Here is a 21831-nt window from a genome sequence, read left to right as displayed (position 1 = left end):
CTTCAATGCCATACAACTCTCCTTCCGTGGCCTCCAACTGCTCTTAAATGCAAGTAAAACTAAATGCATGCTATTCAATTGATCACTGACCGCACCTGCCCGCCCGTCCAGCATCACTACTCTGGACGGCTCTGACTTAGAATATGTGGACAACTATAAATACCTAGGTGTCTGGTTAGACTGTAAACTCTCCTTCCAGACTCACATTAAGCATCTCCAATCCAAAATTAAATCTAGAATCGGCTTTCTATTTCGCAACAAAGAATCCTTCACTCATGCTGCCAAACATACCCTCGTAAAACTGACCATCCTACCGATCCTCGACTTCGGCGATGTCATCTATAAAATAGCCTCCAACACTCTACTCAACAAATTGGATGCAGTCTATCACAGTGCCATCCGTTTTGTCACCAAAGCCCCATACACTACCCACCACTGCGACCTGTACGCTCTCGTTGGTTGGCCCTCGCTTCATACTCGTCGCCAAACCCACTGGCTACAGGTGATCTACAAGTCTCTGCTAGGTAAAGCCCCGCCTTATCTCAGCTCACTGGTCACCATAGCAGCACCCACTCGTAGCACGCGCTCCAGCAGGTAAATCTCACTGGTCTCCCCCAAAGCCAATTCCTCCTTTGGTCGCCTTTCCTTCCAGTTTTCTGCTGCCAATGACTGGAACGAACTGCAAAAATCACTGAAGCTGGAGACTCATATCTCCCTCACTAGCTTTAAGCACCAGCTGTCAGAGCAGCTCACAGATCACTGCACCTGTGCATAGCCCATCTGTAAACAGCCCATCTATCTACCTCATCCCCATACAGTATTTATTTATTTATCTTGCTCCTTTGCACCCCAGTATCTCTACTTGCACATTCATCTTTTGCACATCTACCATTCCAGTGTTTAATTGCTATATTGTAATTACTTCGCTACCATGGCCTATTTATTGCCTTAACTCCCTTATCTTACCTCATTTGCACTCACTGTATATAGACTTGTTTTTTCTTCTTTGTTTTGTTTATTCCATGTGTAACTATGTGTTGTTGTATGTGTCGAATTGCTATGCTTTACCTTGGCCAGGTCGCAGTTGCAAATGAGAACTTGTTCTCAACTAGCCTACCTGGTTAAATAAAGGTGAAAAAAAAAAAAATCGACCGGATTTCATACTTAAAAAAAAAAAATGCGTCAAGGAGCCACACAATCACAGACGCTGATTGGTTCTAAGACGAATGACGTCTGTCAGACTATGGTTCTATGGGGGGTCTTCCGGTGAGGTGGAGGACGCTTTGAAAACGAATTTAGGACCAATCACTTATCCTGTAAGTAGCAAATGTAGTATTTTGGCACAAACGATTATCTAAAAAAAAAATATATATATATATATATCTCAGTTCTATGCATTCAGCAGGTTTTCACTGGTACCGTTCTAGCCAGGCATTGCCGGATAGCTGGCCTGCATGCTAACATTAGCTAGCATTGTTATTTACTTCTCGCATGATATTGGACTTTATACAGACGCTCACTTTTTTTGTACCTAGCCGTTTCAAGTTGTTCATATATAAAGTTAGAAAGAAACACCCCTCTTGATCAACTTAGTTGTAGCTTCTCAACATGTAATTTATGCTAAGTGTTGTAAAAGATTGGCACGCGTTACTGTTCTGCTTTGGCCTTTACCAGAGCCTTGTAGTGTTGTCACGATACCACATTTGTACTAACGAAACGATGGGAGGAAATGATGGAGGGATTGTCCTGTTCGCCCCGTCCCCCGGACGCTTGTTCCGGGTTTCAGATGTTCTGCTTATGTGCTACGCAGAAACCTGTCACTGAAAGTCGCACTTCTACTCAATAAAACATGTTGAATTTAACTTTACACTGAATAGTGTAATTATAGAATACTGCACAGAATGGCTGATTTGCTCATATTTGTATAGGCCAACCTGTGATTTGGCTGGAGGAATGGGAGGAAGGAAGGAATATAACTTTACATGCATAATGATCTGCGTGTCATTGTGGCAGTAAGGGAAAACACTGCATAAAACCTTTACTCTTCAGTTAACACACACCTCTCCCTCACATACTGTCTCCCTCTCTACCACAAACACACACTGCTCTCAACTTTTGAAACGTTAGGCATCAAACAAATTAAGCAGCACCAAAAATACATTTTTTATTTAGTTTAGATTTTCATTCGGCTTATATGAATCTTTACCTTTTGAAGCACATTTCATGAGTAGCATGCCCTTTTTCTTTCTTCCTGTGCCAATCAGTGGCGAAGCCGTCTGAGGCACTGCATCTCAGTGCTAGAGGTGTCACTACAGACCTTGGTTCGATTCCAGGCTGTATCACAACCGGCCGTGTTAGGGCTTGGTCGGGGTGGGTCGTCATTGTAATAATAATTTGTTCATAAGACTTGCTTAGTTAAATAAAAAATCTCAGTTGCCTAGACCTACTGTGAAATTAAAAGGTGGTTAGCTAGCTATGTAACATGACTGAACAACATTGTTATCAAACCAATAATTAGTGGACCGTGACATGGTTTGTGAAATTATATAAAACGAGTTTAATTCCTAATGGAGAGAAAAGGTATCTCTGGTAATATGGGTTGTATATTTTTTTACGTTTAGGCTAGAGACAAGCGGTGTTCTCTGCTGCAAAGCTGCAAGCATGCCTGTGGTTAAGCTGTGCTCAATTTCCCCTCTCTGGCACTCAGAGGTTGCATGACAGTGTACTTATAACACGTGATGAAATGAATGTATCAACTTTGCTAGCTCTGCTCCACTGTAACAAATGTACAAATATAACAACACAAGACTTATCAGGGTCTGCAGCCCCGCTCGCCATTAAGGCTAAATTATATTTATAAATGATGGAGGGATAGATGTGCAGGAAGAGCGGACGGGGAGAAGCAGGTGAGTGAGGGTTGGTAGGGGAATGCGGCTAGCTGATTACAGCTGCCACCTGATATGCGCATGAAAGTGATGTGGATACTATTGGACCGTGTATACTAGTGGCTGTTGCTTCAATTCAACTGAATATATGAATAAAGCTGACTTTATCAACATGTTATAACAGGCGTCAGCAGCTCCTTAAGATCGGCAGGGCCGACAAATTTGGTGGTATGATATGAAACGGTACTCTAAAATGTTGGTATCATAAGTATCATGATGTTTTGGTACCGTGATTACCGGCATACTGTTCCACACTGAAATAGAGGACTCTGCGCTATAGTGTGCTTGTGCTATCATAAGTCATTCCAGGGATGTTTATATTCTGTCATGACTTATGAGAGAGCACCACTGAAATCTGACATTGCAGCATCTAATGATCAGTCACGTTATAAATCCTATCCAGCGTCAACTTATCACATGACAGGGATGAAGCAGCCATGTCAGTGAAGTATCAGTGCTGTTGAGGCTAAATCGAACCTTTGTCTCTGTACAGCCATGGCGACTGAGGGCCCAGAGAAGACTGGTGAGGAGGCTGCGGGGGCCGGGGCGGGCGCTGGTGGTGGGGGGACGAGGTTCGACCTGGAGAAAGAGACAGAGCTGCGGTTCGAGGTGGAGGCTGGGGAGAAGGTGCAGCTGGAGCTGCTCACGGGATTGGCCGAAGTCTTTGGTTCGGAGCTCAACCGCAACAAGAAGTACACGTTCCCACCGGGCTCCAAGATCGCTGTGTTCACCTGGCAGGGCTGCAGTGTTTCTCTCTCAGGGAAGACAGAGGTGAGAGGCTGTGGAGGAGTAACCGATCGATGGAGGGGGATATGTGCATGGCTGAAACGTCTGCCTTGGTATCTGCAACTGCTAGGAGTGACAGATGCAGAAATGTGTCGATCTCGCTCTCTTCTAGGTGGCGTACGTATCAAAGGACACACCCATGCTGCTCTACCTGAACACCCACGCCGCACTGGAACAGATGAGACGACAGGCGGAGAGAGACAACGAAAGGGGCCCACGGGTCTGTGTTCGGCTGTGTGTCTGTTTGTGAGAAGTGGCCCTTGGTCAGTGTGTGTGTTTTCGCTTGTTGTGTAATCGTTGCTTCAACGTTGTCCCCCAGGTGATGGTGGTGGGGCCTACAGACGTGGGGAAGTCGACGGTGTGCAGGCTGTTGCTGAGCTACGCTGTCAGACTGGGCAGGAGGCCTACACTGGTGGAGCTCGACGTGGGCCAGAGTGGGGTGAGACATGAATATGTTGTCTCTGTGGATGGAGGCGTGCATATCGTCTCTTTGCTACTGTTCCCCTCTACTATCACTGCTATTACGCTAATAAGGATAATTGCATGTAATATTGAAATGAATCATGTTTCTGTGATGGTGTTGACTGGCTGTGTCTGGTTAGTGCTGTTGATGACGTGACGCTTTCCTGTCTTGTGTGTGTGTCAGGTGTCAGTCCCGGGCACAATGTCAGCGCTGTGTATTGAGCGTCCCGCTGACGTGGAAGAGGGGTACTCAGTACAGGCTCCGCTGGTCTACCACTTTGGCTCCACCACTCCAGGAACCAACATCAAACTCTACAACAAGGTGAAAGATCACTCAGATAACCCTCTATGATTATGGTATTAGGTTATATGAACCCATAACTTTGTAATGGACTTTTTCCCCCTGGTGTATGTAATCTTTCTCACTCTTTCTTCCCCATCCATTTCTCTCTTTCTCTCTCCCTCCCTCCTAGTTGACATCATGTCTGGCTGAGGTGTTTTCCCAGCGCTGTGAGGTGAACAGGAAAGCCAGTGTGGGCGGCTGCATCATCAACACCTGTGGGTGGGTGAAGGGTTCTGGCTACCAGGCCCTGGTCCACTGCGCCTCAGCCTTCGAGGTCGATGTGGTTCTGGTGCTGGACCAGGAGAGGCTCTACAACGAGCTGAAGCGGGACCTGCCGCATTTCGTCCGAGTCGTGCTGTTACCCAAATCCGGAGGGGTCGTGGAGCGCTCCAAAGACTGCCGGCGTGAGGCTCGGGACGACAAGATCCGGGAGTACTTCTACGGTTTCCGCGGTGTCTCGTTCTACCCTCACGCCTTCGACGTGCGCTTTTCTGACGTGCGCATCTACAAGATCGGAGCGCCGTCCATCCCGGATTCGTGCCTTCCTCTGGGGATGTCGCAGGACGATACCCAGCTGAAGCTAGTCCCTGTGACCCCAGGTCGCGACCTCACGCACCACGTACTGAGTGTAAGCTGTGCCGATGAGGGGGAGGAGGTGGCTGGTGGGGTGCGCAGGGGCTTGCTGGAGAGCCCGGTGTGTGGGTTCATTGTGGTGACTAACGTGGACACACAGGGACAGGTGATGACCGTGCTCTCGCCTGCCCCAAGACCCCTCCCCAGACACACACTGCTCATCATGGACATTCGCTTTATCGACCTCAAATAGAGGAGGAGAGCGGGGAAAATGCAAGAGGAAGAGCGAGAGATGCAGTATTTCTGAAATCTGTTGGCTCTGTCAAGTAGTTTTTTTTCAGTAGCACAGTGTTTGGGGCAGCAGAGCAGTAGCCTGGTTGCTCTGTTTAGCTGACATTACACTCCTTGTACCAAAAATCTATCTTTGGCATATGACAAGGGTTGGAATGATACCTAAACAGAGTGGTACCCAGACTAGTAGAGCGGTATCTGTTCTGTCAATATTTGGTTTCACACTCAACTGATAAGGCAGAGATGAAATACAGCACAAGTGTTGGGTGGAGAGTGTTGAATAGAGGAGGGAGGGGTTTAGTGTTGGGTGGAGAGGAATGGAGCTGAGGGAGGAGGGAAAACGGCTGTAAATATTTTTTCAATTCAACTTATCAATTGCAATGTACAGAAACTGGTCTTGGTTTTATATCAGTTCTATCAAGTTGTTTTCCCACACAAGACTGTTTGGTATGATTGTTTTTATTGTGAAAATACATTTTTAAATAAAATGTGCCATTTCCAGCAATGTTTTAGATATGACTCTTTGTTCAGAAGCTGTAAACTGCTTTAGATAACAGACCACTATCCTGAGCGACCTCTGGCATGTTGAAAGCTTTCAAATGTTGTCCCTCATACACATACCGACTCACCCGCGAAGGCCAAGAGATTTGTGGGAATGACGCTAATCTCAATCACTGATTGGACAAACGTCCCACCTAAAGGAGCGAGGGCAGTTCCGGCGTGCCAACATTGAGGGGGTTCGATTAATCTCGCCCGGGCGCAGGTGATGGCGTGTTTTGCACCGGCTGAAAGTTGATTGCATTCGATTTGGATTGAGCTGGCGCCAGGTGCCTCGCTCTGTCCAACGGGGGTCGGCTCAAACAAAAGTGACGTTTAGTAATTATTAGGATTCTGTTTCACCTGCAAAAGTGATTGTTAAATAAGTCTTCCAAATGAAAACTAGTTAGAAAATTGAAACATTTATTTTATGGAAAATAATGTTTCTGGACGATGCACCATGCTCAATTACTGTTCGATTTGAGAAGGGCGCTCCTCCGGATGCCGTGATGGGCTTTTGCCCGGTTCAACACGGGCCAGCGTAAAATAACTCCCCCATTGGCCTAGCTAGTAGCTAACTAGCCTCGGGACTCGAAACTCACCCAAATATTAAGAACTTTAAAACATCAGCCCTGGATGTCAGGTATGCCCCGTTTTTGGTGAACTGCTTTCCCCAATATCCAAGTAACTGATAGTTTATAGTTCTACTGTCTCAAGCGGTGATCAAACACAGGTCGTCGCGACAAACTTGCCCTGGTTTGGCTAGCTAGTTAGCTAACATTTATTCCTTGATCAGGACTCTGTTCCATTATTACATTACACATAACGAGTCATTGGAAGAAGGCGTCTTCTGTGCGGGGGAGTATTTTTAACGACACTCGGTCTGAACATGAAAACGATTCGCTTGCGGTACGATTTTGGAAGCATAATGACCTTATCTTTAACATCAAATATACAGATTTTCCAAACAAAAGGTTAAATTGTTACACAACTTCATAGCTTTTGGGTTCCCACACGGCCATGTTTCCATGTTAGTGTTTGTTTACGCAGACAGCTAACGTTATCTGGGAATCCGAACACCTGTGTAAACGGAAGACAAACGCCACAAACATGTCACTGAAAAATACTGTCCGCTGCAACTGTTAACCCGGTACAGTAAGTGTATTTTGCATTTGTGAAGTTGTTTTAATGTGATATGAAAGTAGAGGGATTTGTGTTTCTAGAACCATACCCCAATTGAGAATCGATTCACGTTTAGATGGAGTATTTGGCTGTTTTGGCTTCACGAGCCAATTCGCCCTAACAACATATTAGGTCCTTGGACTAAGGAGTAACGTTAGGCTAGGTCACTTTAAAACAAAACTGGGGGTTACAGTTTCACGTAACTTTCGAGTCCCAACAGCTCTCAGAATGCGTAGTAATTATCCTCTTGTCTTTTAATTGTGTCACATGTACACTAATCCATCGCAGCAGGCGTAAAATAAACGTACATGTACAGATTCATTGGGACACAATTACAATGCCTATGCTCGCTAACTAGCTACATACCTAGCATCTCCTGCAGAACATGGTTAGCTGACTAGCTCTGTTTAGCATCGACGATGGAGCATGCAATCGGATACTTTATAGTTTGAGTTAGCAGACTTGATAGAAGTGAAGTGCTGGCTGTCAGACTCGTCACTAACAGACATAATGTTTGGAAGCTAACGTGACGGTGGCAAAGGCAGGGTAACGTTACTCTGCTGAACAGGGATATTTCAGGATTATAACAGCCATTTAAATCAGGGGGATTTAATGTGTGCGCTGCATGGAGATGATTAGTCGTCTGCTAACAGTAGGTCACACAACCTCCAACATTCAGCAGCCTGTTATCACAGACACGGTCCGTGTAGAGAAGGCTAGGGTTGTTTTGGTGCTAATAAGATATGTAGTGTTCGCTTTAAATATATTATCTACAGAATATTTGAATGTCAGGTGTTGTTGATTGTACCGGTATGTTCTTTTGTGCGCCTCTGTCATAGATGGGGGTGTGTTGAGTAGCTAGCTAGGTTGTTGAAGGTTGTAGTAGAGGTGTGTTCTAATGCTCAGGTTCCACCATTGTCTTAGAACTGTTTTCAGTGTTCTAACGGTGTGGATGAGGGTGCTGTTGTATATTTGTGAATACGTGTGAGAGAGCGCGCTAGAAACGCTTTTAGATACCCGTTTTGACCTCGTTAGTCAGTACTGGGAAATTAAGATGGAGTACAGTTGACAAAATTGTCAGGTTTCAACACACGACCTGCCACTCCCTAAACGTACACACACTTCTGTGGCGTGCAATAACTAGCTATGTAAAGTACATGTTATTGTGACACCTTGCAACAATATGTTGTTCATGGCTGCATTCGTGTTAGTGATTTTGTGTGTGCAATTACTAATGGTTGAAGCTTGTGGTGTTGGTTAATGCTATTGATGTAATCTAGTAGTTGTGTAACATGCCCTCTGTTTCAGGAGGTGCTGTCATAGACAACAACCGTGTGATAGAACACTGGACTGAGAAGACCTGCAGTTGTCTGAGTGCCTTCCTCTTTCTGCGTGGCATCATGGGAAAGGAGGCGTGTCTACGGTGGTTTCAGAGATGGGAGGGGTTTTACCTGCACTGTTACAAAGACTAAAACAAACAGCTAGAAAAACAGATAATTTATCAAGTTGATCCAACAAGACTGATCTCACCTGTGGATATGAACGCTCTCTTAGACGGACAGAGCACTGAATAGTGTATACAACATTTGAGAGCTTTTGTATTCAGGCTTTTTTTACTGGGTGCTTGGATTTTTACTGGGCAGGTTTACATTTTTTTTTGTTTTGTCCCAGCTGCTGCTGCCTCCCCAGAATATAGACCCTGGAACTCTCTCCTTTGCAAGCATTCTGTCACACTTTTCTCTGTCTCACACAATCACATTGTCTCCAAACACACTCAGTGCCTAGATACACCTTGTACAAGACCAGAGTTCAGTGGATGGTCACTGCTCTGCTAGACACCCCTCTTCTGTTGTTTTACAGGCAGTCCTGCTACTACTGCCTAATTTCTGCCCCCCCCCCCCCCCCCCCACACACACAATATTTCCCTTACAAGAGAGTTTGTAAATAGTAGTGATAGATGTAGTGTTTGATCCCTGGTGGAGGGTTATGGTTGGTTTGTGGTCTCACCAGGTCAGGAAGTATTTGTAAAAGCAGTTAATTGTGTGTGCCCTTGTGGGTCTTTGTTGCAGTAGACAGGAAAGATTTGGTTGATTTATGTATATTGTTGCACCAAATAAGGTTACATGAAAGCCATACAGAAATATTTATAAAAGTTGCAATTCTTTTTGTATAATGTATAGTTTTGTTTTCAAAAGATATAAAATGTATAGCTAGCTGTAGATATACCTGCAAAAATCTACACATATGCAAACAAAGGTGTAGACTTTACTATAAAATAAGTATTTTAGTTTAAGATGTTTTAGTGGCTGAAGTGCAAATATCTGGCTACCTTAAGATGTTTCTTCCAAATGGCTGCTTTCTGTAATAATACTATTTCTGCTACCTAAGACCGTTTCCATCTACCATCATGCCCCCTTATCCCATACGGACACTGAGGTCTTCCCTCTGACCTTTCCAACATCCTTCTCTTTAGATATACCTCTTCTACCTCGCTCCCTCCTCCTCTCTCCCTCCCTCTGATGCCGGGGTTCAGTAGTGGGGGACTAGGTGAGGAGGTGGGTGGCCCCGCCTTCTCTCCTCCCTGCCCGTTCCGACCCAGTCGCTACGTTCCTGTCTCCGCGGCAACCACTTTCCTGGTCGGCTCCACCACGCTCTTCTTCTGCTTCACGTGAGTGACACACACACACACACACACACACTGAATCCCATATAAAATATCTCTCACCTCATCCCTCTCCCTCCAGGTGTCCGTGGTTGTCAGAGCATGTCTCCTCCGTCATTCCCATCTATAACGCTGTGGTCTTCCTCTTCACCCTCGCCAACTTCTGCATGGCCACCTTTATGGACCCAGGGGTCTTTCCCAGAGGTAAGCAGAGTGTGTGTTAGAGATGCCTGTCTTAAGGTGTAAAGAAAGTGTTTCAGTGTGTGTGTGTGTTCACAGCGGAAGAGGATGAGGATAAAGAGGATGATTTCCGCGCTCCGCTCTATAAAACGGTGGAAGTTAAGGGCATTCAGGTCCGGATGAAGTGGTGTTCCAGCTGCCGTTTCTACAGACCGCCCCGCTGCTCACACTGCTCTGTGTGTGACAACTGTGTGGAGGTAAACACACACACCCACACTACTCCAGACTGCCACCGTGCTAACATTACATGTGGTATGACAGGTGACAACTGTGTTGTAACAAGTTGTCAGAGGCAGCAGTAGAAATATCAGCAAAACATCAGTTGTTTGATTGGTATTTTTTGTTGTCTTATTTCTTGACCCTTTTGTGACCGTTGTGGGTGTGTGTGTGTGACCTGGCAGGACTTTGACCACCACTGCCCTTGGGTGAACAACTGTATCGGGCGCAGGAACTACCGTCACTTCTTCCTGTTCCTGTTGTCCCTGACGATCCACATCATGGGTGTGTTTGGCTTCGGCCTGCTGTACATCCTCCAGCACCAGCACCAGCTGGACAGTGTTCACTCCTCTGTCACGTATCCTTATAGGCCGTGTCTAGACTTGACAGTTCATGCAGCTTTAGTATTCTGATCATGGAGTTCTGATCATGGAGTCCTGAACTAGTCATGCACCTACATTTAAGTGTGTCCGGATTCCCTTTTCCCGCGCTATATTCAAATGCCACTATGCATTCTACAAACGGTGGAATAGGCTAAATATGATAACGCAACAGCAACCGATGGCAGTAGCTAACTACTGTAGCTAACTAGCCGGCTAATCTCTGTAGCTAGCAAGCAATGCTAAAGGGATTGAAAATAGATCAGCGTAAGTCTAGCCCAAATTTTTTTTTTATTAGCTAGCTGGCCAGCATTTAGGAGTCCAGCAAACACGTTCCTCACATGCTAGGAACGTACTTCCTCCAACGTTATAATGAAGCGGTTCCTCTCGGTCCCAAAACAACATTTTTCTGGAGACTTGTGGGAGGAGCGCTGATGATGTCGCCCACTCTATATGCTTTCGGTAGCCTGATTGTGTCCAGACTGAGGAGAAATCCACACACAACGCCTCCCTGATCAGCTCCTGAAGTGGTCAGACAGATCTGAACACAATCAGACCACAATGCCACTTTTGTGCGTCTAAACCCGTCTTTTCAATGCGATCTTCCTATTCTGATCGCAGAAGTCGCAATCTAAGTGTCAAGTGTAGACACGACCATAGACACACACACAGTCTCGTTGTTGCGCTGATTTAGGTTGTGTCCTTGACTGTGTGTTCCCAGTATGGCTACGATGTGTACCGCTGGCCTGTTCTTCATCCCGGTAGCTGGTCTTACTGGTTTCCACATGGTACTGGTAGCTCGGGGTAGGACCACTAACGAGCAGGTACGTCTGTCTATCTGGGTGTGCTCCTCTGAGAGGGCCGACATGATCCAGATTATCTAAAAATAGATTCTCTGTCTCTCTCTCTCTCTCTCTCTCTGTCTCGCTCTCTCTGTCTCGCTCTCTCTCTCTGTCTCTCTCTGTCTGTCTCTGTTACTCTCGCTCTCAGGTCACAGGGAAGTTTAGGGGCGGAGTTAACCCTTTCACCAATGGCTGTCTGAGGAACGTCTCGCACATGCTCTGTAGCTCTCAGGCTCCCAGGTTAGCGACGGTCTCTCCTTCATTCCTCCTGTTTTCCTCTGCTGTTGCAGCTTCTGGTTGAACAAGCCCCTAAGGGGACAACTCAGTGTTGCTTAAGAGTTATGGTTGTTAACTAAGTAAAATATCTAACAATATACACTGCTCAAAAAAATAAAGGGAACACTTAAACAACACAATGTAACTCCAAGTCAATCACACTTCTGTGAAATCAAACTGTCCAATTAGGAAGCAACACAGATTGACAATAAATTTCACATGCTGTTGTGCAAATGGAATAGACAACAGGTGGAAATTATAGGCAATTAGCAAGACACCCCCAAAAAAGGAATGGTTCTGCAGGTGGTGACCACAGACAACTTCTCAGTTCCTATGCTTCCTGGCTGATGTTTTGGTCACTTTTGAATGCTGGCGGTGCTTTCACTCTAGTGGTAGCATGAGACGGAGTCTACAACCCACACAAGTGGCTCAGGTAGTGCAGCTCATCCAGGATGGCACATCAATGCGAGCTGTGGCAAAAAGGTTTGCTGTGTCTGTCAGCGTAGTGTCCAGAGCATGGAGGCGCTACCAGGAGACAGGCCAGTACATCAGGAGACGTGGAGGAGGCCGTAGGAGGGCAACAACCCAGCAGCAGGACCGCTACCTCCGCCTTTGTGCCAGGAGGTGCACTGCCAGAGCCCTGCAAAATGACCTCCAGCAGGCCACAAATGTGCATGTGTCAGCATATGGTCTCACAAGGGGTCTGAGGATCTCATCTCGGTACCTAATGGCAGTCAGGCTACCTCTGGCGAGCACATGGAGGGCTGTGCGGCCCCACAAAGAAATGCCACCCCACACCTTGACTTACCCATCGCCAAACCGGTCATGCTGGAGGATGTTGCAGGCAGCAGAACGTTCTCCACGGCGTCTCCAGACTCTGTCACGTCTGTCACATGTGCTCATGTGCTCAGTGTGAACCTGCTTTCATCTGTGAAGAGCACAGTGCGCAAGTGGCGAATTTGCCAATCTTGGTGTTCTCTGGCAAATGCCAAACGTCCTGCACGGTGTTGGGCTGTAAGCACAACCCCCACCTGTGGACGTCGGGCCCTTATACCACCCTCATGGAGTCTGTTTCTGACCGTTTGAGCAGATACATGCACATTTGTGGCCTGCTGGAGGTCATTTTGCAGGGCTCTGGCAGTGCACCTCCTGGCACAAAGGCGGAGGTAGCGGTCCTGCTGCTGGGTTGTTGCCCTCCTACGGCCTCCTCCACGTCTCCTGATGTACTGGCCTGTCTCCTGGTAGCGCCTCCATGCTCTGGACACTACGCTGACAGACACAGCAAACCTTTTTGCCACAGCTCGCATTGATGTGCCATCCTGGATGAGCTGCACTACCTGAGCCACTTGTGTGGGTTGTAGACTCCGTGTCATGCTACCACTAGAGTGAGAGCACCGCCAGCATTCAAAAGTGACCAAAACATCAGCCAGGAAGCATAGGAACTGAGAAGTTGTCTGTGGTCACCACCTGCAGAACCATTCCTTTTTTGGGGGTGTCTTGCTAATTGCCTATAATTTCCACCTTTTGTCTATTCCATTTGCACAACAGCATGTGAAATGTATTGTCAATCAGTGTTGCTTCCTAATTGGACAGTTTGATTTCACAGAAGTGTGATTGACTTGGAGTTACATTGTGTTGTTTAAGTGTTCCCTTTATTTTTTTGAGCAGTGTATATGTGTGTGTGTAATGGAGTATGAAGTTTGTATTTCAGTGGAAGGTTTCTGGGTCATTCATGTGTTTTCCCATCTGTCAGGTACGTGGGGCGGTGGCGGGGCAAGCAGACAGTGGAGGTGCAGCCTCCCTTCCTCCGCCCTCCTCTCTCCGAGGCGCAGCTAGAGGCAAAAGTCCTGGACAACGGCATCCAGAACGACCACCACAGCACCCGGGTATACACACACACACACGCACACACAGATCTAACATACAGGGGTTTTCACAGATGCAGCTCTTGCTCTCATTTGTGTCATATGAACAGTCTTGTCGCTTTCCTGTCCCTGTCAGTCTAAGAGCAGTTTAGAGCAGATGGAGAGCCAGTCAGCAGATGCAGAGCCTCCACCTCCTCCCAAACCGGAGGTCCGCTACCCTGGCCTGCCCCGCGCAGACACCGAGGGTGAGCAGTGAACGCACGCGCACACACACTCGCTCAAGTATCCCACACGGACGTGCTGTCTAGTTTGTAATACTGGTTTTTATATCTATATATATATATATATATATATATATTTTCCCCCCTCAGAAAGCAGCCTGCTGTCTGAAGGTCCGTCCACTCCCTCTATGTACATGTACCGGCCGGCCTATAGCAGCCCACAGAGGAACCACACAGCTCTGACACACCCAAACAAGGTACGCGTACACACACGTTAAACAAAAGGTCAAATCAGTTGATAGATCAGCTGTAGAAGGATTAAGCCTAGGGCATCCAGGTGGGACGAGCAGAGGTTTCTGACAGACCCCTCTCTCAGGTCCTGTCCCTTCTTTCCTTTGTGCTTAACTCCATCCCCCTCTCTGACTTTGAATTGATCGCTCTGGTCATCGGTTGATGAGTAAGTCTGTTAGTGTCATCTCTCTGTGTGTGTCCGTGAATGTCTGTGAAAATGGTTTGTGCCCGTGAGTCCATCTACTTCAATGCATATGTCTTCTTAGGTGTTTGTTCTTGTGGTGTTGAGGTTAGTGGTCTTGATCATGTGATTCCCCAGTAGTCCTCCGTCTTGCTGGCTCTCTGGAGAAACTTTGTTCTGTAGAAACGTCTGTTGTCTTCTGTTGAGGAATGTCTCCTCAAAGTAATCCCTTTTGTAACATAGGTTTCCACCCTCCCTCCCTCTCTTCATTCTACCTTCACTACCTCTTACTGCTCTCCTTGCCTCTGTCTCTGTCTCTGTGTCTCTTTCTCGCACTCCAGATGATTCGTGGGGACAGTCTGGACTCTCCCTCCATTCTCCAGTCGAGTCGCCAGCCCAGCTATCGGTCTGAGCCCAGCAGCCTGGACGGGGGGTCGGTAATTGGTTTTGCGGCACGTGGAGGGGAGAGGGGAGAGGGCCCCGGGGGGTCCAGTGGGACGGGTGGGGTGGTTGCGGGGGGTATCTCCGGGTACTCCCTAGGGGGGCGGTCGTACACTTCCTACCCCTCCTCTCTGGTCCTGTCCACCGGTGGTTCTCACTCCTCCAGCATGCGCTCTGCCCACACACACCATAATACTCTGGGAACGCTCCAATCAGAGGGCACCACCGACACCAGCTACAAGAGCCTGGCCAATCAGACACCTCAGAACGGCAGCCTGTCCTACGACAGCCTGCTGACGCCGTCCGAGAGCCCTGAGTTTGAGTCGGCCGCTCACGAGTTGTCCCCACAGAATCCCCACGCCCCTGCAACGTTTCCCCCGGCGATTACATCCTCGCCGCCCCCCGGGGTCAGGGACGTGCCCTTGCAGGGGTACACCTCACCCTTCCTCTCAGCACAGATGGCCCAGCAGAGAGAGGGCCAGCTGCTCCAGGGCTCTGCCTCTTTCTCCTCCCCCAACAGGGCATACCTCCGCGCCGTCAGCCCTCCCCCGCCGAATCCCCCACACGCTGCACACCCTGAGACACAGCACCACCTCCTCCACCAGGACTCAAGACACCCACACCTCCGTGCCACCTCCTCCATTCGCCCCCTTCCTCCCGTCTCTGAACAGCCCTCCCCCTCCTCCCCGCATGCCTGTTCCCCGGACCCCCCTGTGTCTCCCCCGCCCAGAGGCCGCTCCCTAGGGAAGTCCCCCTCCTACACCGGGGAGGCAGGGCTCCAGCACAAGGCTCGGCCAATGGGAGGAGGCAGTTTATCGGGAGGGGGCGGAATCGGCGTGACCCAGGCTCCACAGTGAGTAGAGATCTGAGCCATAAGCCTGCTACTCTTCATCCTCTTCCTCCCTGATTGATCTATATGAGCCCTCTTCCTCCCTGATCTGTGTGAGTCTTCCTTTTCCTCCTCTTGATGTCAGTGTGTTTCTGCTGGATTGTGTGTGTGTGTGTGTTTGTCTACGAGGAGTCTCTTTTTAAAGTTGATCAAAACCATGCTCGGGTATAACTGTGTAGTAGGATAGATGTTTGTATCTGTAGGCTGTCTACTTGATATAGAGGCATGCAAGTATGTGTTTATGTGTGTGAAACAGGAGTGGTTGTGATTGTTAGCATGAGCAGTTTAGCATGCTACTGTTTTCTCACTGTCTATTTCTGGGCCCTTTTTCCTCCTTTTCAATGATTTTTCTACTCTTGTAACGTTATCTTAAGTCCTGTTCTATTAGTCTATTTTTGAATCGGATCTACTCACCTCTTCTTCTCACTCCTCCCTCTGTCACCCCTATCTACATCCTTAACCCCCCCCTTTTCCTAACGGCTATCCAATCAGATCCACCTGTCGCCCAGGCTTGGCCAATCACAGCACATCCAAACCAGTGGGGGGGGTGAAGAAGGTGACTGGCGTTGGAGGGACCACCTATAAGATATCGGTTTGAGTGACGGACATCCGCCCCAGCCGAAGATAGAAAGAATGTTCCACTGGACAGATTCCAATGTTCTTACTCTGAGGAGACTTGGAGATGGTTATTCACTCACATGCACGCACGCAATGAAAGGACTATCCTCTGCTCTTGGTCAATATGGTGTGGATAGTGGAACAGAAGTGTTTGGCTCACTGGTACTTCAATGACCTAAGTATCTTTATAATGCCACTGGCCATCTTTTTACTGCCGATCTTTCATATTGGATCGAATGGCGACTGAAGTGAAACTCTGAATGTTGACCAGTAATGGAATGGGACAACCTCTCCGCAGTCTGTTGTTATGACAGCTGGGTACTAAACTCTTTAACGCATATATACAAAGATTATTTATTTCGGTACGTTAGTATATGAAGAATTTATACGATAAAATATAATCCTGGAAAGGAGGGCATTTGAACCAATCAGTATGGAGCCTGAGAGGGCGCATATGGACTGGTGACCAATTGTGGTGCTCAGTGGTTCAAGACTTCCTGTCCCATTCAAATGGATGGACCAATCACAATGGATCACCACTCCACAGTAGTCATTAATGTAATTAGGCTGCAGAGAATATTCAGACTGCAGAGATGATGCTTCAACCCCTGCAAACACAGTTTCATTTGAGTTTTATAAAGCTTTTTTTTATATTGTTTTTTATATAAATGCCTAAAGAATCTTTAAGAATTATTGGGTCAATTGTTCAGATGTTGGAGATAGCGTTTTGGGGTTTGTGAATGACTATGAATGTGAGTTAGACTAATCGCTTGTTTTGATTGATGGCTGTATCAGCCAGTCATAGAGCTCGCTGCAATTCTCATCCAAAGAGATTGGTGATCCTATATGACGGCCAGCAGAAGAGGCCTGTCACTGAGGATGTTGAAAGCCACAAAGAAAATGTTTATTCCGAATCATAAATACAGTACAAGCCTCTTTGAGGAATGTTCACTAGAAATGTTTATTATTGATACATTATGCAAATTCTCTCTTCGTAGCTTTTAAATAATTTGCCTGTCATTTTAGTGTTCAAAATGTTTTGTTTGTCAATCAGTGCTAGAAAAACTTTAAGGATGGTCAGCCAAACATGTTAAGAGTGTGAGGGGGCATATTTATTTTACCGGACAGGAAAACCCTTTGAGTTCTGAACACAATTCCAAACCAATCTCTATATCCAGGAGTTGGAAGAAGTTGCCCCTACACATTGAGGCCTTTTGCCCCTAATTGTTAGGGCACTAAGGGAGGGTAAGCTGGTTCTAAATCTACTCCCAGAAGGGTAACTTCTACCCAGAGACCACATCCCTATCATAGTGCCTTGTCCTTAGATTCTAATAAAATTGGAAGATTCCAACAAATCAAATTCTGGGGGGTGATATAAATATAGGTATTCTGTAGTAACTTTTCTTTGTTCATATATGTATGACGTGTCTAGGAGGCGACAGATGTCGGGGTTGGTTTGAAATTGAGGACTGTTTTGATCTTTTCTTTTGCCTTGAGACCATTCGTAGTGAAACACAGCGGTGAAAAAAAATATTTTTAAGTATTTCTTACAACTATTGTATTTAATATTTTTATTGGTTTTGTTGACATTCTGGCCTCTTGATTTCCTTATCTGCTTTCTGTTGTTTTTTTAATCTCTTTATGGTACAGTTAACATTTTGTCCATGTATAGGTTTAGGAAGGCACAGTCAGAAACAGAAAGATGTGTTTGTGTGTGGTTGGGAGAAGGAGGTGGTATGTTTAATCCAAACCCACTACAGAGTTGGAATGTCAAAGCTAGCTGAATGTAGCACGTTTTATGTTCAGGGAATTCTGAAGCACACAAACTATCAACCAATCACACAGCAGTGTGGCCACAGTCAGTGTTTGTATGCCTCCCCCCCCCCCCCCCCATGTGTACAGTAGGTGTGCATGTGATTCTGTGTGTGTTGAATGCACTCCCGGTGTGTATGTGTGAGAATATCCTTGTCAAATGCACACCTGGTTGATATGAGTACAAGCAGTCAAACATACAGGGCTAGAGAGAGTCTTACTCCTGGTGGGGAAGGGGGCTTTGAACAACAGAATATACGTGAGTAAATAAGAATGCTGCTATTGTTGTGGGCTATGCTGAATGGAGTGTCACAAATATTTCTGATGAATATGTAGAAGACATTTCCAAAATGGCCTTAAGAGTTTAAGGTGTCTTCTCAGAATAAAAGGTCAACCTGATGGAAAAACGTGTCCGTCTTCAATCAAAGATCAGCCAAGAGCGTATGGGGGTCTTGGAACATTGAAAAGTTTTATTTAACTTTTGGCAGAACAGATTATAGCCTACAAACTGTCAGTTTGAATTCATTCTTTGGTGTTGAAAAATATGACCCAAAAAGCAGCAGGACATGAAAAAACAGGTGAACTGAATAACTAATATGGATGAATGAGTGATATGGTAGTGTAAGGCATTTTCACTGAAATCATTTAAAGGCCCAGTGCAATCAAACTTGATTTTTCTGTTTTATATATTTTTTCCAAACTGAGGTTGGAATAATATTGTGAAAATAATGTTAATGCCCTTTTAGTGTAGGAGCTGTTTGAAAAGAATTCCTGTAATTTCAGCCTGTTTTGATGGGAGGGAGTTCTGGCCTTCCATGATGACATCATGTGGTAAATTAGTTCCAAACCTCTACAAATAACTAGTTTTCCCTTCCCCACTCAAACCACTCCCAGAAAGTCTTAGCAAAATTCTTGCTTGAGAAATTGCTATTTGTTTATTTTTTACCATTTTGTTTTAAATTGATCACAATTTAGGTACTTAATTGTTGCGCAGAATAATCGTAATCTATTGAACTGCTGCATTGGACCTTTTTAAGGCATCAATAATTAGGATGGTTAGATGTTTCCGTTTTAGATGAATCATTCTGACCCAAGTCTAGAATTAACTTGAATACTGGTAATCTGATAATACAACAGTGATATAACAGACACAGGCAGATTATATGACTAGCAGTGAACTGTGTGTACGACTGGTAGTGGAATCCAGTCCCTGTTCTCCCTTTGTCGCTACTGGTCTTTCTTGCTCTCTGCTGGGGTGTCAGGTTCAGGTTGAGGCTCTTCGCTGCCCTCTGGTGGTAAGGGGTTGTCCTCGCCACGACCCTTCTTTATCTTCTTTGACGCCTCGAAGAGCTCGTTCAGGTTGAACTCGCGGATTATGTTCTCCTAGAAAAGAATGAGACAAACGGGTGTGTGAGTGGGGACCCAAAGCCATTCACACACTTCAAAAAGTATGGCGCACGCACAGATTAGTGATCCCCACACAACACACACCTCGCTGAAAGTCCAGGACACTGCTCGACACTTATTGTCCACCATTGGACGTCTCATGACCTCCCGCCCTGACTGGAAAAGCACCAATGAGGGGAGCTGCTTGGCCAGAGGGGAGGTGCTGACCTTGTACCTGCAGAGAAGGGCAGAAAAAGTGTCAGACTATAGAAATAGGTGCTCCCTTCTCATCTGACTTATAGACAAACTAAGACTGTAGACTGCATGTCAATGTAAATTATTTTTTTTTGCATTCTGGTGAAAATGTAGTTTGTAAGAGACACTACCAACGTCAGAGGGAAAGTCTTACCTCTGAGCCACCTCTCCGTACCGGCCAGCGTCTATCTTCCCAAACCGCAGTCCTGCACAGTTATACCTGCATAACAGAGGAAGAGAACAAGAGACAGCCATGTTAAGTTAACACAACAACATTAGAAAGATGTGTTTCACTGGAGGAAGAGTAGAGGGGTGAAGTCACGCAGATAGAGGAGAGATGTAGCGAAAGAGGAAACGGGAAGAAAACTAACTTGAGGGAAAGGTCGGCAAAGACGGGGGCGAAGGACTGGCACTCGGGAGACCAGTTGGCATAGAACTCAACGATCCACGTCACGCGAGTATCATGATTCAGCTCCTCCTGTCCAATGGGATTAGACCAGATCAGATTACCTAAGTAGATCACAATCACTGTATCAGTAGTCTGGTTCCCAGCCAGGTGTCTCCCTACTAATAGTATTGTCACTAGGCTGACAGCCTACAGTATGGCGTCTTGTCTTCACACTCATGGCTGTCATGTCACATCTCAAGTCTTGGATCAACCCACTTACGTCTATGGTCTTTTCACTGAAGTACTTGATGTACTCTGGGCCCATGTAGAGTGGCGGTTTGCAGGTCATGACAAATGCTTGGACAGGAAAGGAAACAGAATCATTCTTGACATTGCAGAATGTATATTTGGTACTAACCCTAACTCCTAACCCATGCTGTCAAATTCACTCACAGAGCACAGACAGACTGGTTGGTTTCGACCAGTAAAGTCAAAGTGCAAATCAATCCCTGAAGCGAGCACTGTCTTGTCTTAACAAGGAGCACACCAACTTCCTCTGGTCACTAGTTATAATGCATATTAACTGACTGACAGCAGTGACATGAAGGGCAGTATGACAAGCAGCTCACCAATACACAGAGAGAAGTAGAAGATGCCCAGTCTGATGTCCAGCCTGAAGAAGAGGATGACGTTGGCCACCTTACTGAACATAAACAGGTTCCCTGCATGCTGCTCTAATGTGACTGGAGAACAGGGGAAAGGTTAGGGTTCATGACAGAGAAACAGAGAGGGGGGGGACGAGTAGAGAAAGAGAGGGGTAAGAGAGACTGGGGGGATGAATAGAGTGACAGGGGGAGGGAGATAGTACAGAGAGCAATAATAAGACTCAAGGATAGAAAAGGGGGGAAGGGGGGGGGGTAGGAGAAGTTAACAAAATAAGCAGTGCCCCCCCCCCCTCACACAACTGTATTCTCATGTTTACAAAGCAAACACATTGTCAAGAGCCAATGAACAAGCAGATGAACCTTGGGAGTTGTGTATTCTCAGGAGATGGTTTACAAGATGAGGGACCGGGTTTGTTGGGAAAATGGAAATAACAGTGTATGTGTTTGTTCTGATGTTAACTGTTTATACTGTAAACCTATGAGAGATGTTCAGTGACAACAGTGGGCTCACCCCTGCTACATGGCCAAACCTGTGTGTGTATTTGTGTTTCATTCGGCACCTACTGGCTCTTCTGTTCTTCATCATGACAATCGCACTGAGAAACATTAGAATCTCCACTTCTCTCTGTAAGACATAGGCCCCATGATATTACATACAAGTATTGCACCATTTACGGTAACAATAAACCCCACAAGATTTAGCGCAAGAGCAACTCTACCCCGATACTGACCCAGTCAAAGTCGCATGGGTTCCCGTCCTCCCGTTCTGTGTTGAGGTTTTCGCAAAGTCCCGGACACTTGCGAAGTATGAGGAATGCGGAGGACATCAATATAGACAAGATGTAATAAGGCTTGAAAAGCCATTTGTATATTTGAGGTAAGTGGTAAAAGAAAGCAATAACTCCGGTGATCAACCCCATGTTCCCTCAGCATGAGAGAAGAGAAGAGAAAGAAAGGGGGTTGAGCACAGTGACAGCCGTTCTTATTATACCTCAGTGGTGACAGCTGAAGCAGCAAGAGTTCAACCAAAGATTGCTCAACGTGAATGAGCGCGACATATGACACTTGACTGCGCATGCGGACA

The 21831-nt window shown here is 46.4% G+C and overlaps 3 protein-coding genes across 13 annotated transcripts; 2 read left to right on the top strand and 1 right to left on the bottom strand.

Annotated features, from left to right (window-relative positions):
* The first annotated feature begins 1233 nt into the window (after window positions 1–1233).
* LOC129827877 (polyribonucleotide 5'-hydroxyl-kinase Clp1) lies at window positions 1234–5905 on the top strand. 2 transcript variants are annotated; one of them, XM_055889135.1, is made up of 6 exons: window positions 1234–1316; window positions 3439–3716; window positions 3844–3951; window positions 4051–4170; window positions 4378–4515; window positions 4667–5905. In XM_055889135.1, exons 2-6 carry the CDS (start codon window positions 3441–3443, stop codon window positions 5360–5362), a joined length of 1338 nt encoding a protein of 445 aa, XP_055745110.1. In that variant the 5' UTR covers window positions 1234–1316; window positions 3439–3440; the 3' UTR covers window positions 5363–5905. The 2 variants fall into 2 exon arrangements, with proteins under 2 accessions (XP_055745110.1, XP_055745109.1); XM_055889134.1 differs by having other exon boundaries at window positions 1269–3716.
* A 567-nt stretch (window positions 5906–6472) lies between these two features.
* LOC129827872 (palmitoyltransferase ZDHHC5-B-like) lies at window positions 6473–18460 on the top strand. 9 transcript variants are annotated; one of them, XM_055889120.1, is made up of 13 exons: window positions 6562–6580; window positions 6988–7092; window positions 8428–9787; window positions 9864–9985; window positions 10061–10218; window positions 10423–10595; window positions 11339–11441; window positions 11608–11699; window positions 13489–13621; window positions 13737–13845; window positions 13972–14078; window positions 14635–15587; window positions 16116–18460. In XM_055889120.1, exons 3-13 carry the CDS (start codon window positions 9639–9641, stop codon window positions 16219–16221), a joined length of 2205 nt encoding a protein of 734 aa, XP_055745095.1. In that variant the 5' UTR covers window positions 6562–6580; window positions 6988–7092; window positions 8428–9638; the 3' UTR covers window positions 16222–18460. The 9 variants fall into 9 exon arrangements, 8 of the variants coding, with proteins under 8 accessions (XP_055745096.1, XP_055745100.1, XP_055745095.1 ...); XM_055889118.1 differs by lacking the exon at window positions 6562–6580 and adding an exon at window positions 6600–6846; XM_055889121.1 differs by lacking the exon at window positions 6988–7092 and having other exon boundaries at window positions 6473–6580.
* Window positions 18461–18503: 43 nt separating this feature from the next.
* Window positions 18504–21798, bottom strand: LOC129827875 (thioredoxin-related transmembrane protein 2-B-like). 2 transcript variants are annotated; one of them, XM_055889128.1, is made up of 8 exons: window positions 21479–21798; window positions 21312–21372; window positions 20712–20825; window positions 20363–20439; window positions 20066–20172; window positions 19849–19914; window positions 19545–19674; window positions 18504–19436 (listed from the first exon to the last, which is right to left on the bottom strand). In XM_055889128.1, exons 1-8 carry the CDS (start codon window positions 21665–21667, stop codon window positions 19281–19283), a joined length of 900 nt encoding a protein of 299 aa, XP_055745103.1. In that variant the 5' UTR covers window positions 21668–21798; the 3' UTR covers window positions 18504–19280. The 2 variants fall into 2 exon arrangements, with proteins under 2 accessions (XP_055745103.1, XP_055745104.1); XM_055889129.1 differs by lacking the exon at window positions 21479–21798 and having other exon boundaries at window positions 21259–21344.
* Window positions 21799–21831: the final 33 nt, after the last annotated feature.

The sequence above is a fragment of the Salvelinus fontinalis genome, chromosome 29 (genome assembly GCF_029448725.1).
Source record: "Salvelinus fontinalis isolate EN_2023a chromosome 29, ASM2944872v1, whole genome shotgun sequence".
NCBI lineage: Eukaryota > Metazoa > Chordata > Actinopteri > Salmoniformes > Salmonidae > Salvelinus > Salvelinus fontinalis.
The sequence above is the reverse complement of the archived record's forward strand: the minus strand, read 5'-3'. Positions and strand labels throughout refer to the sequence as shown.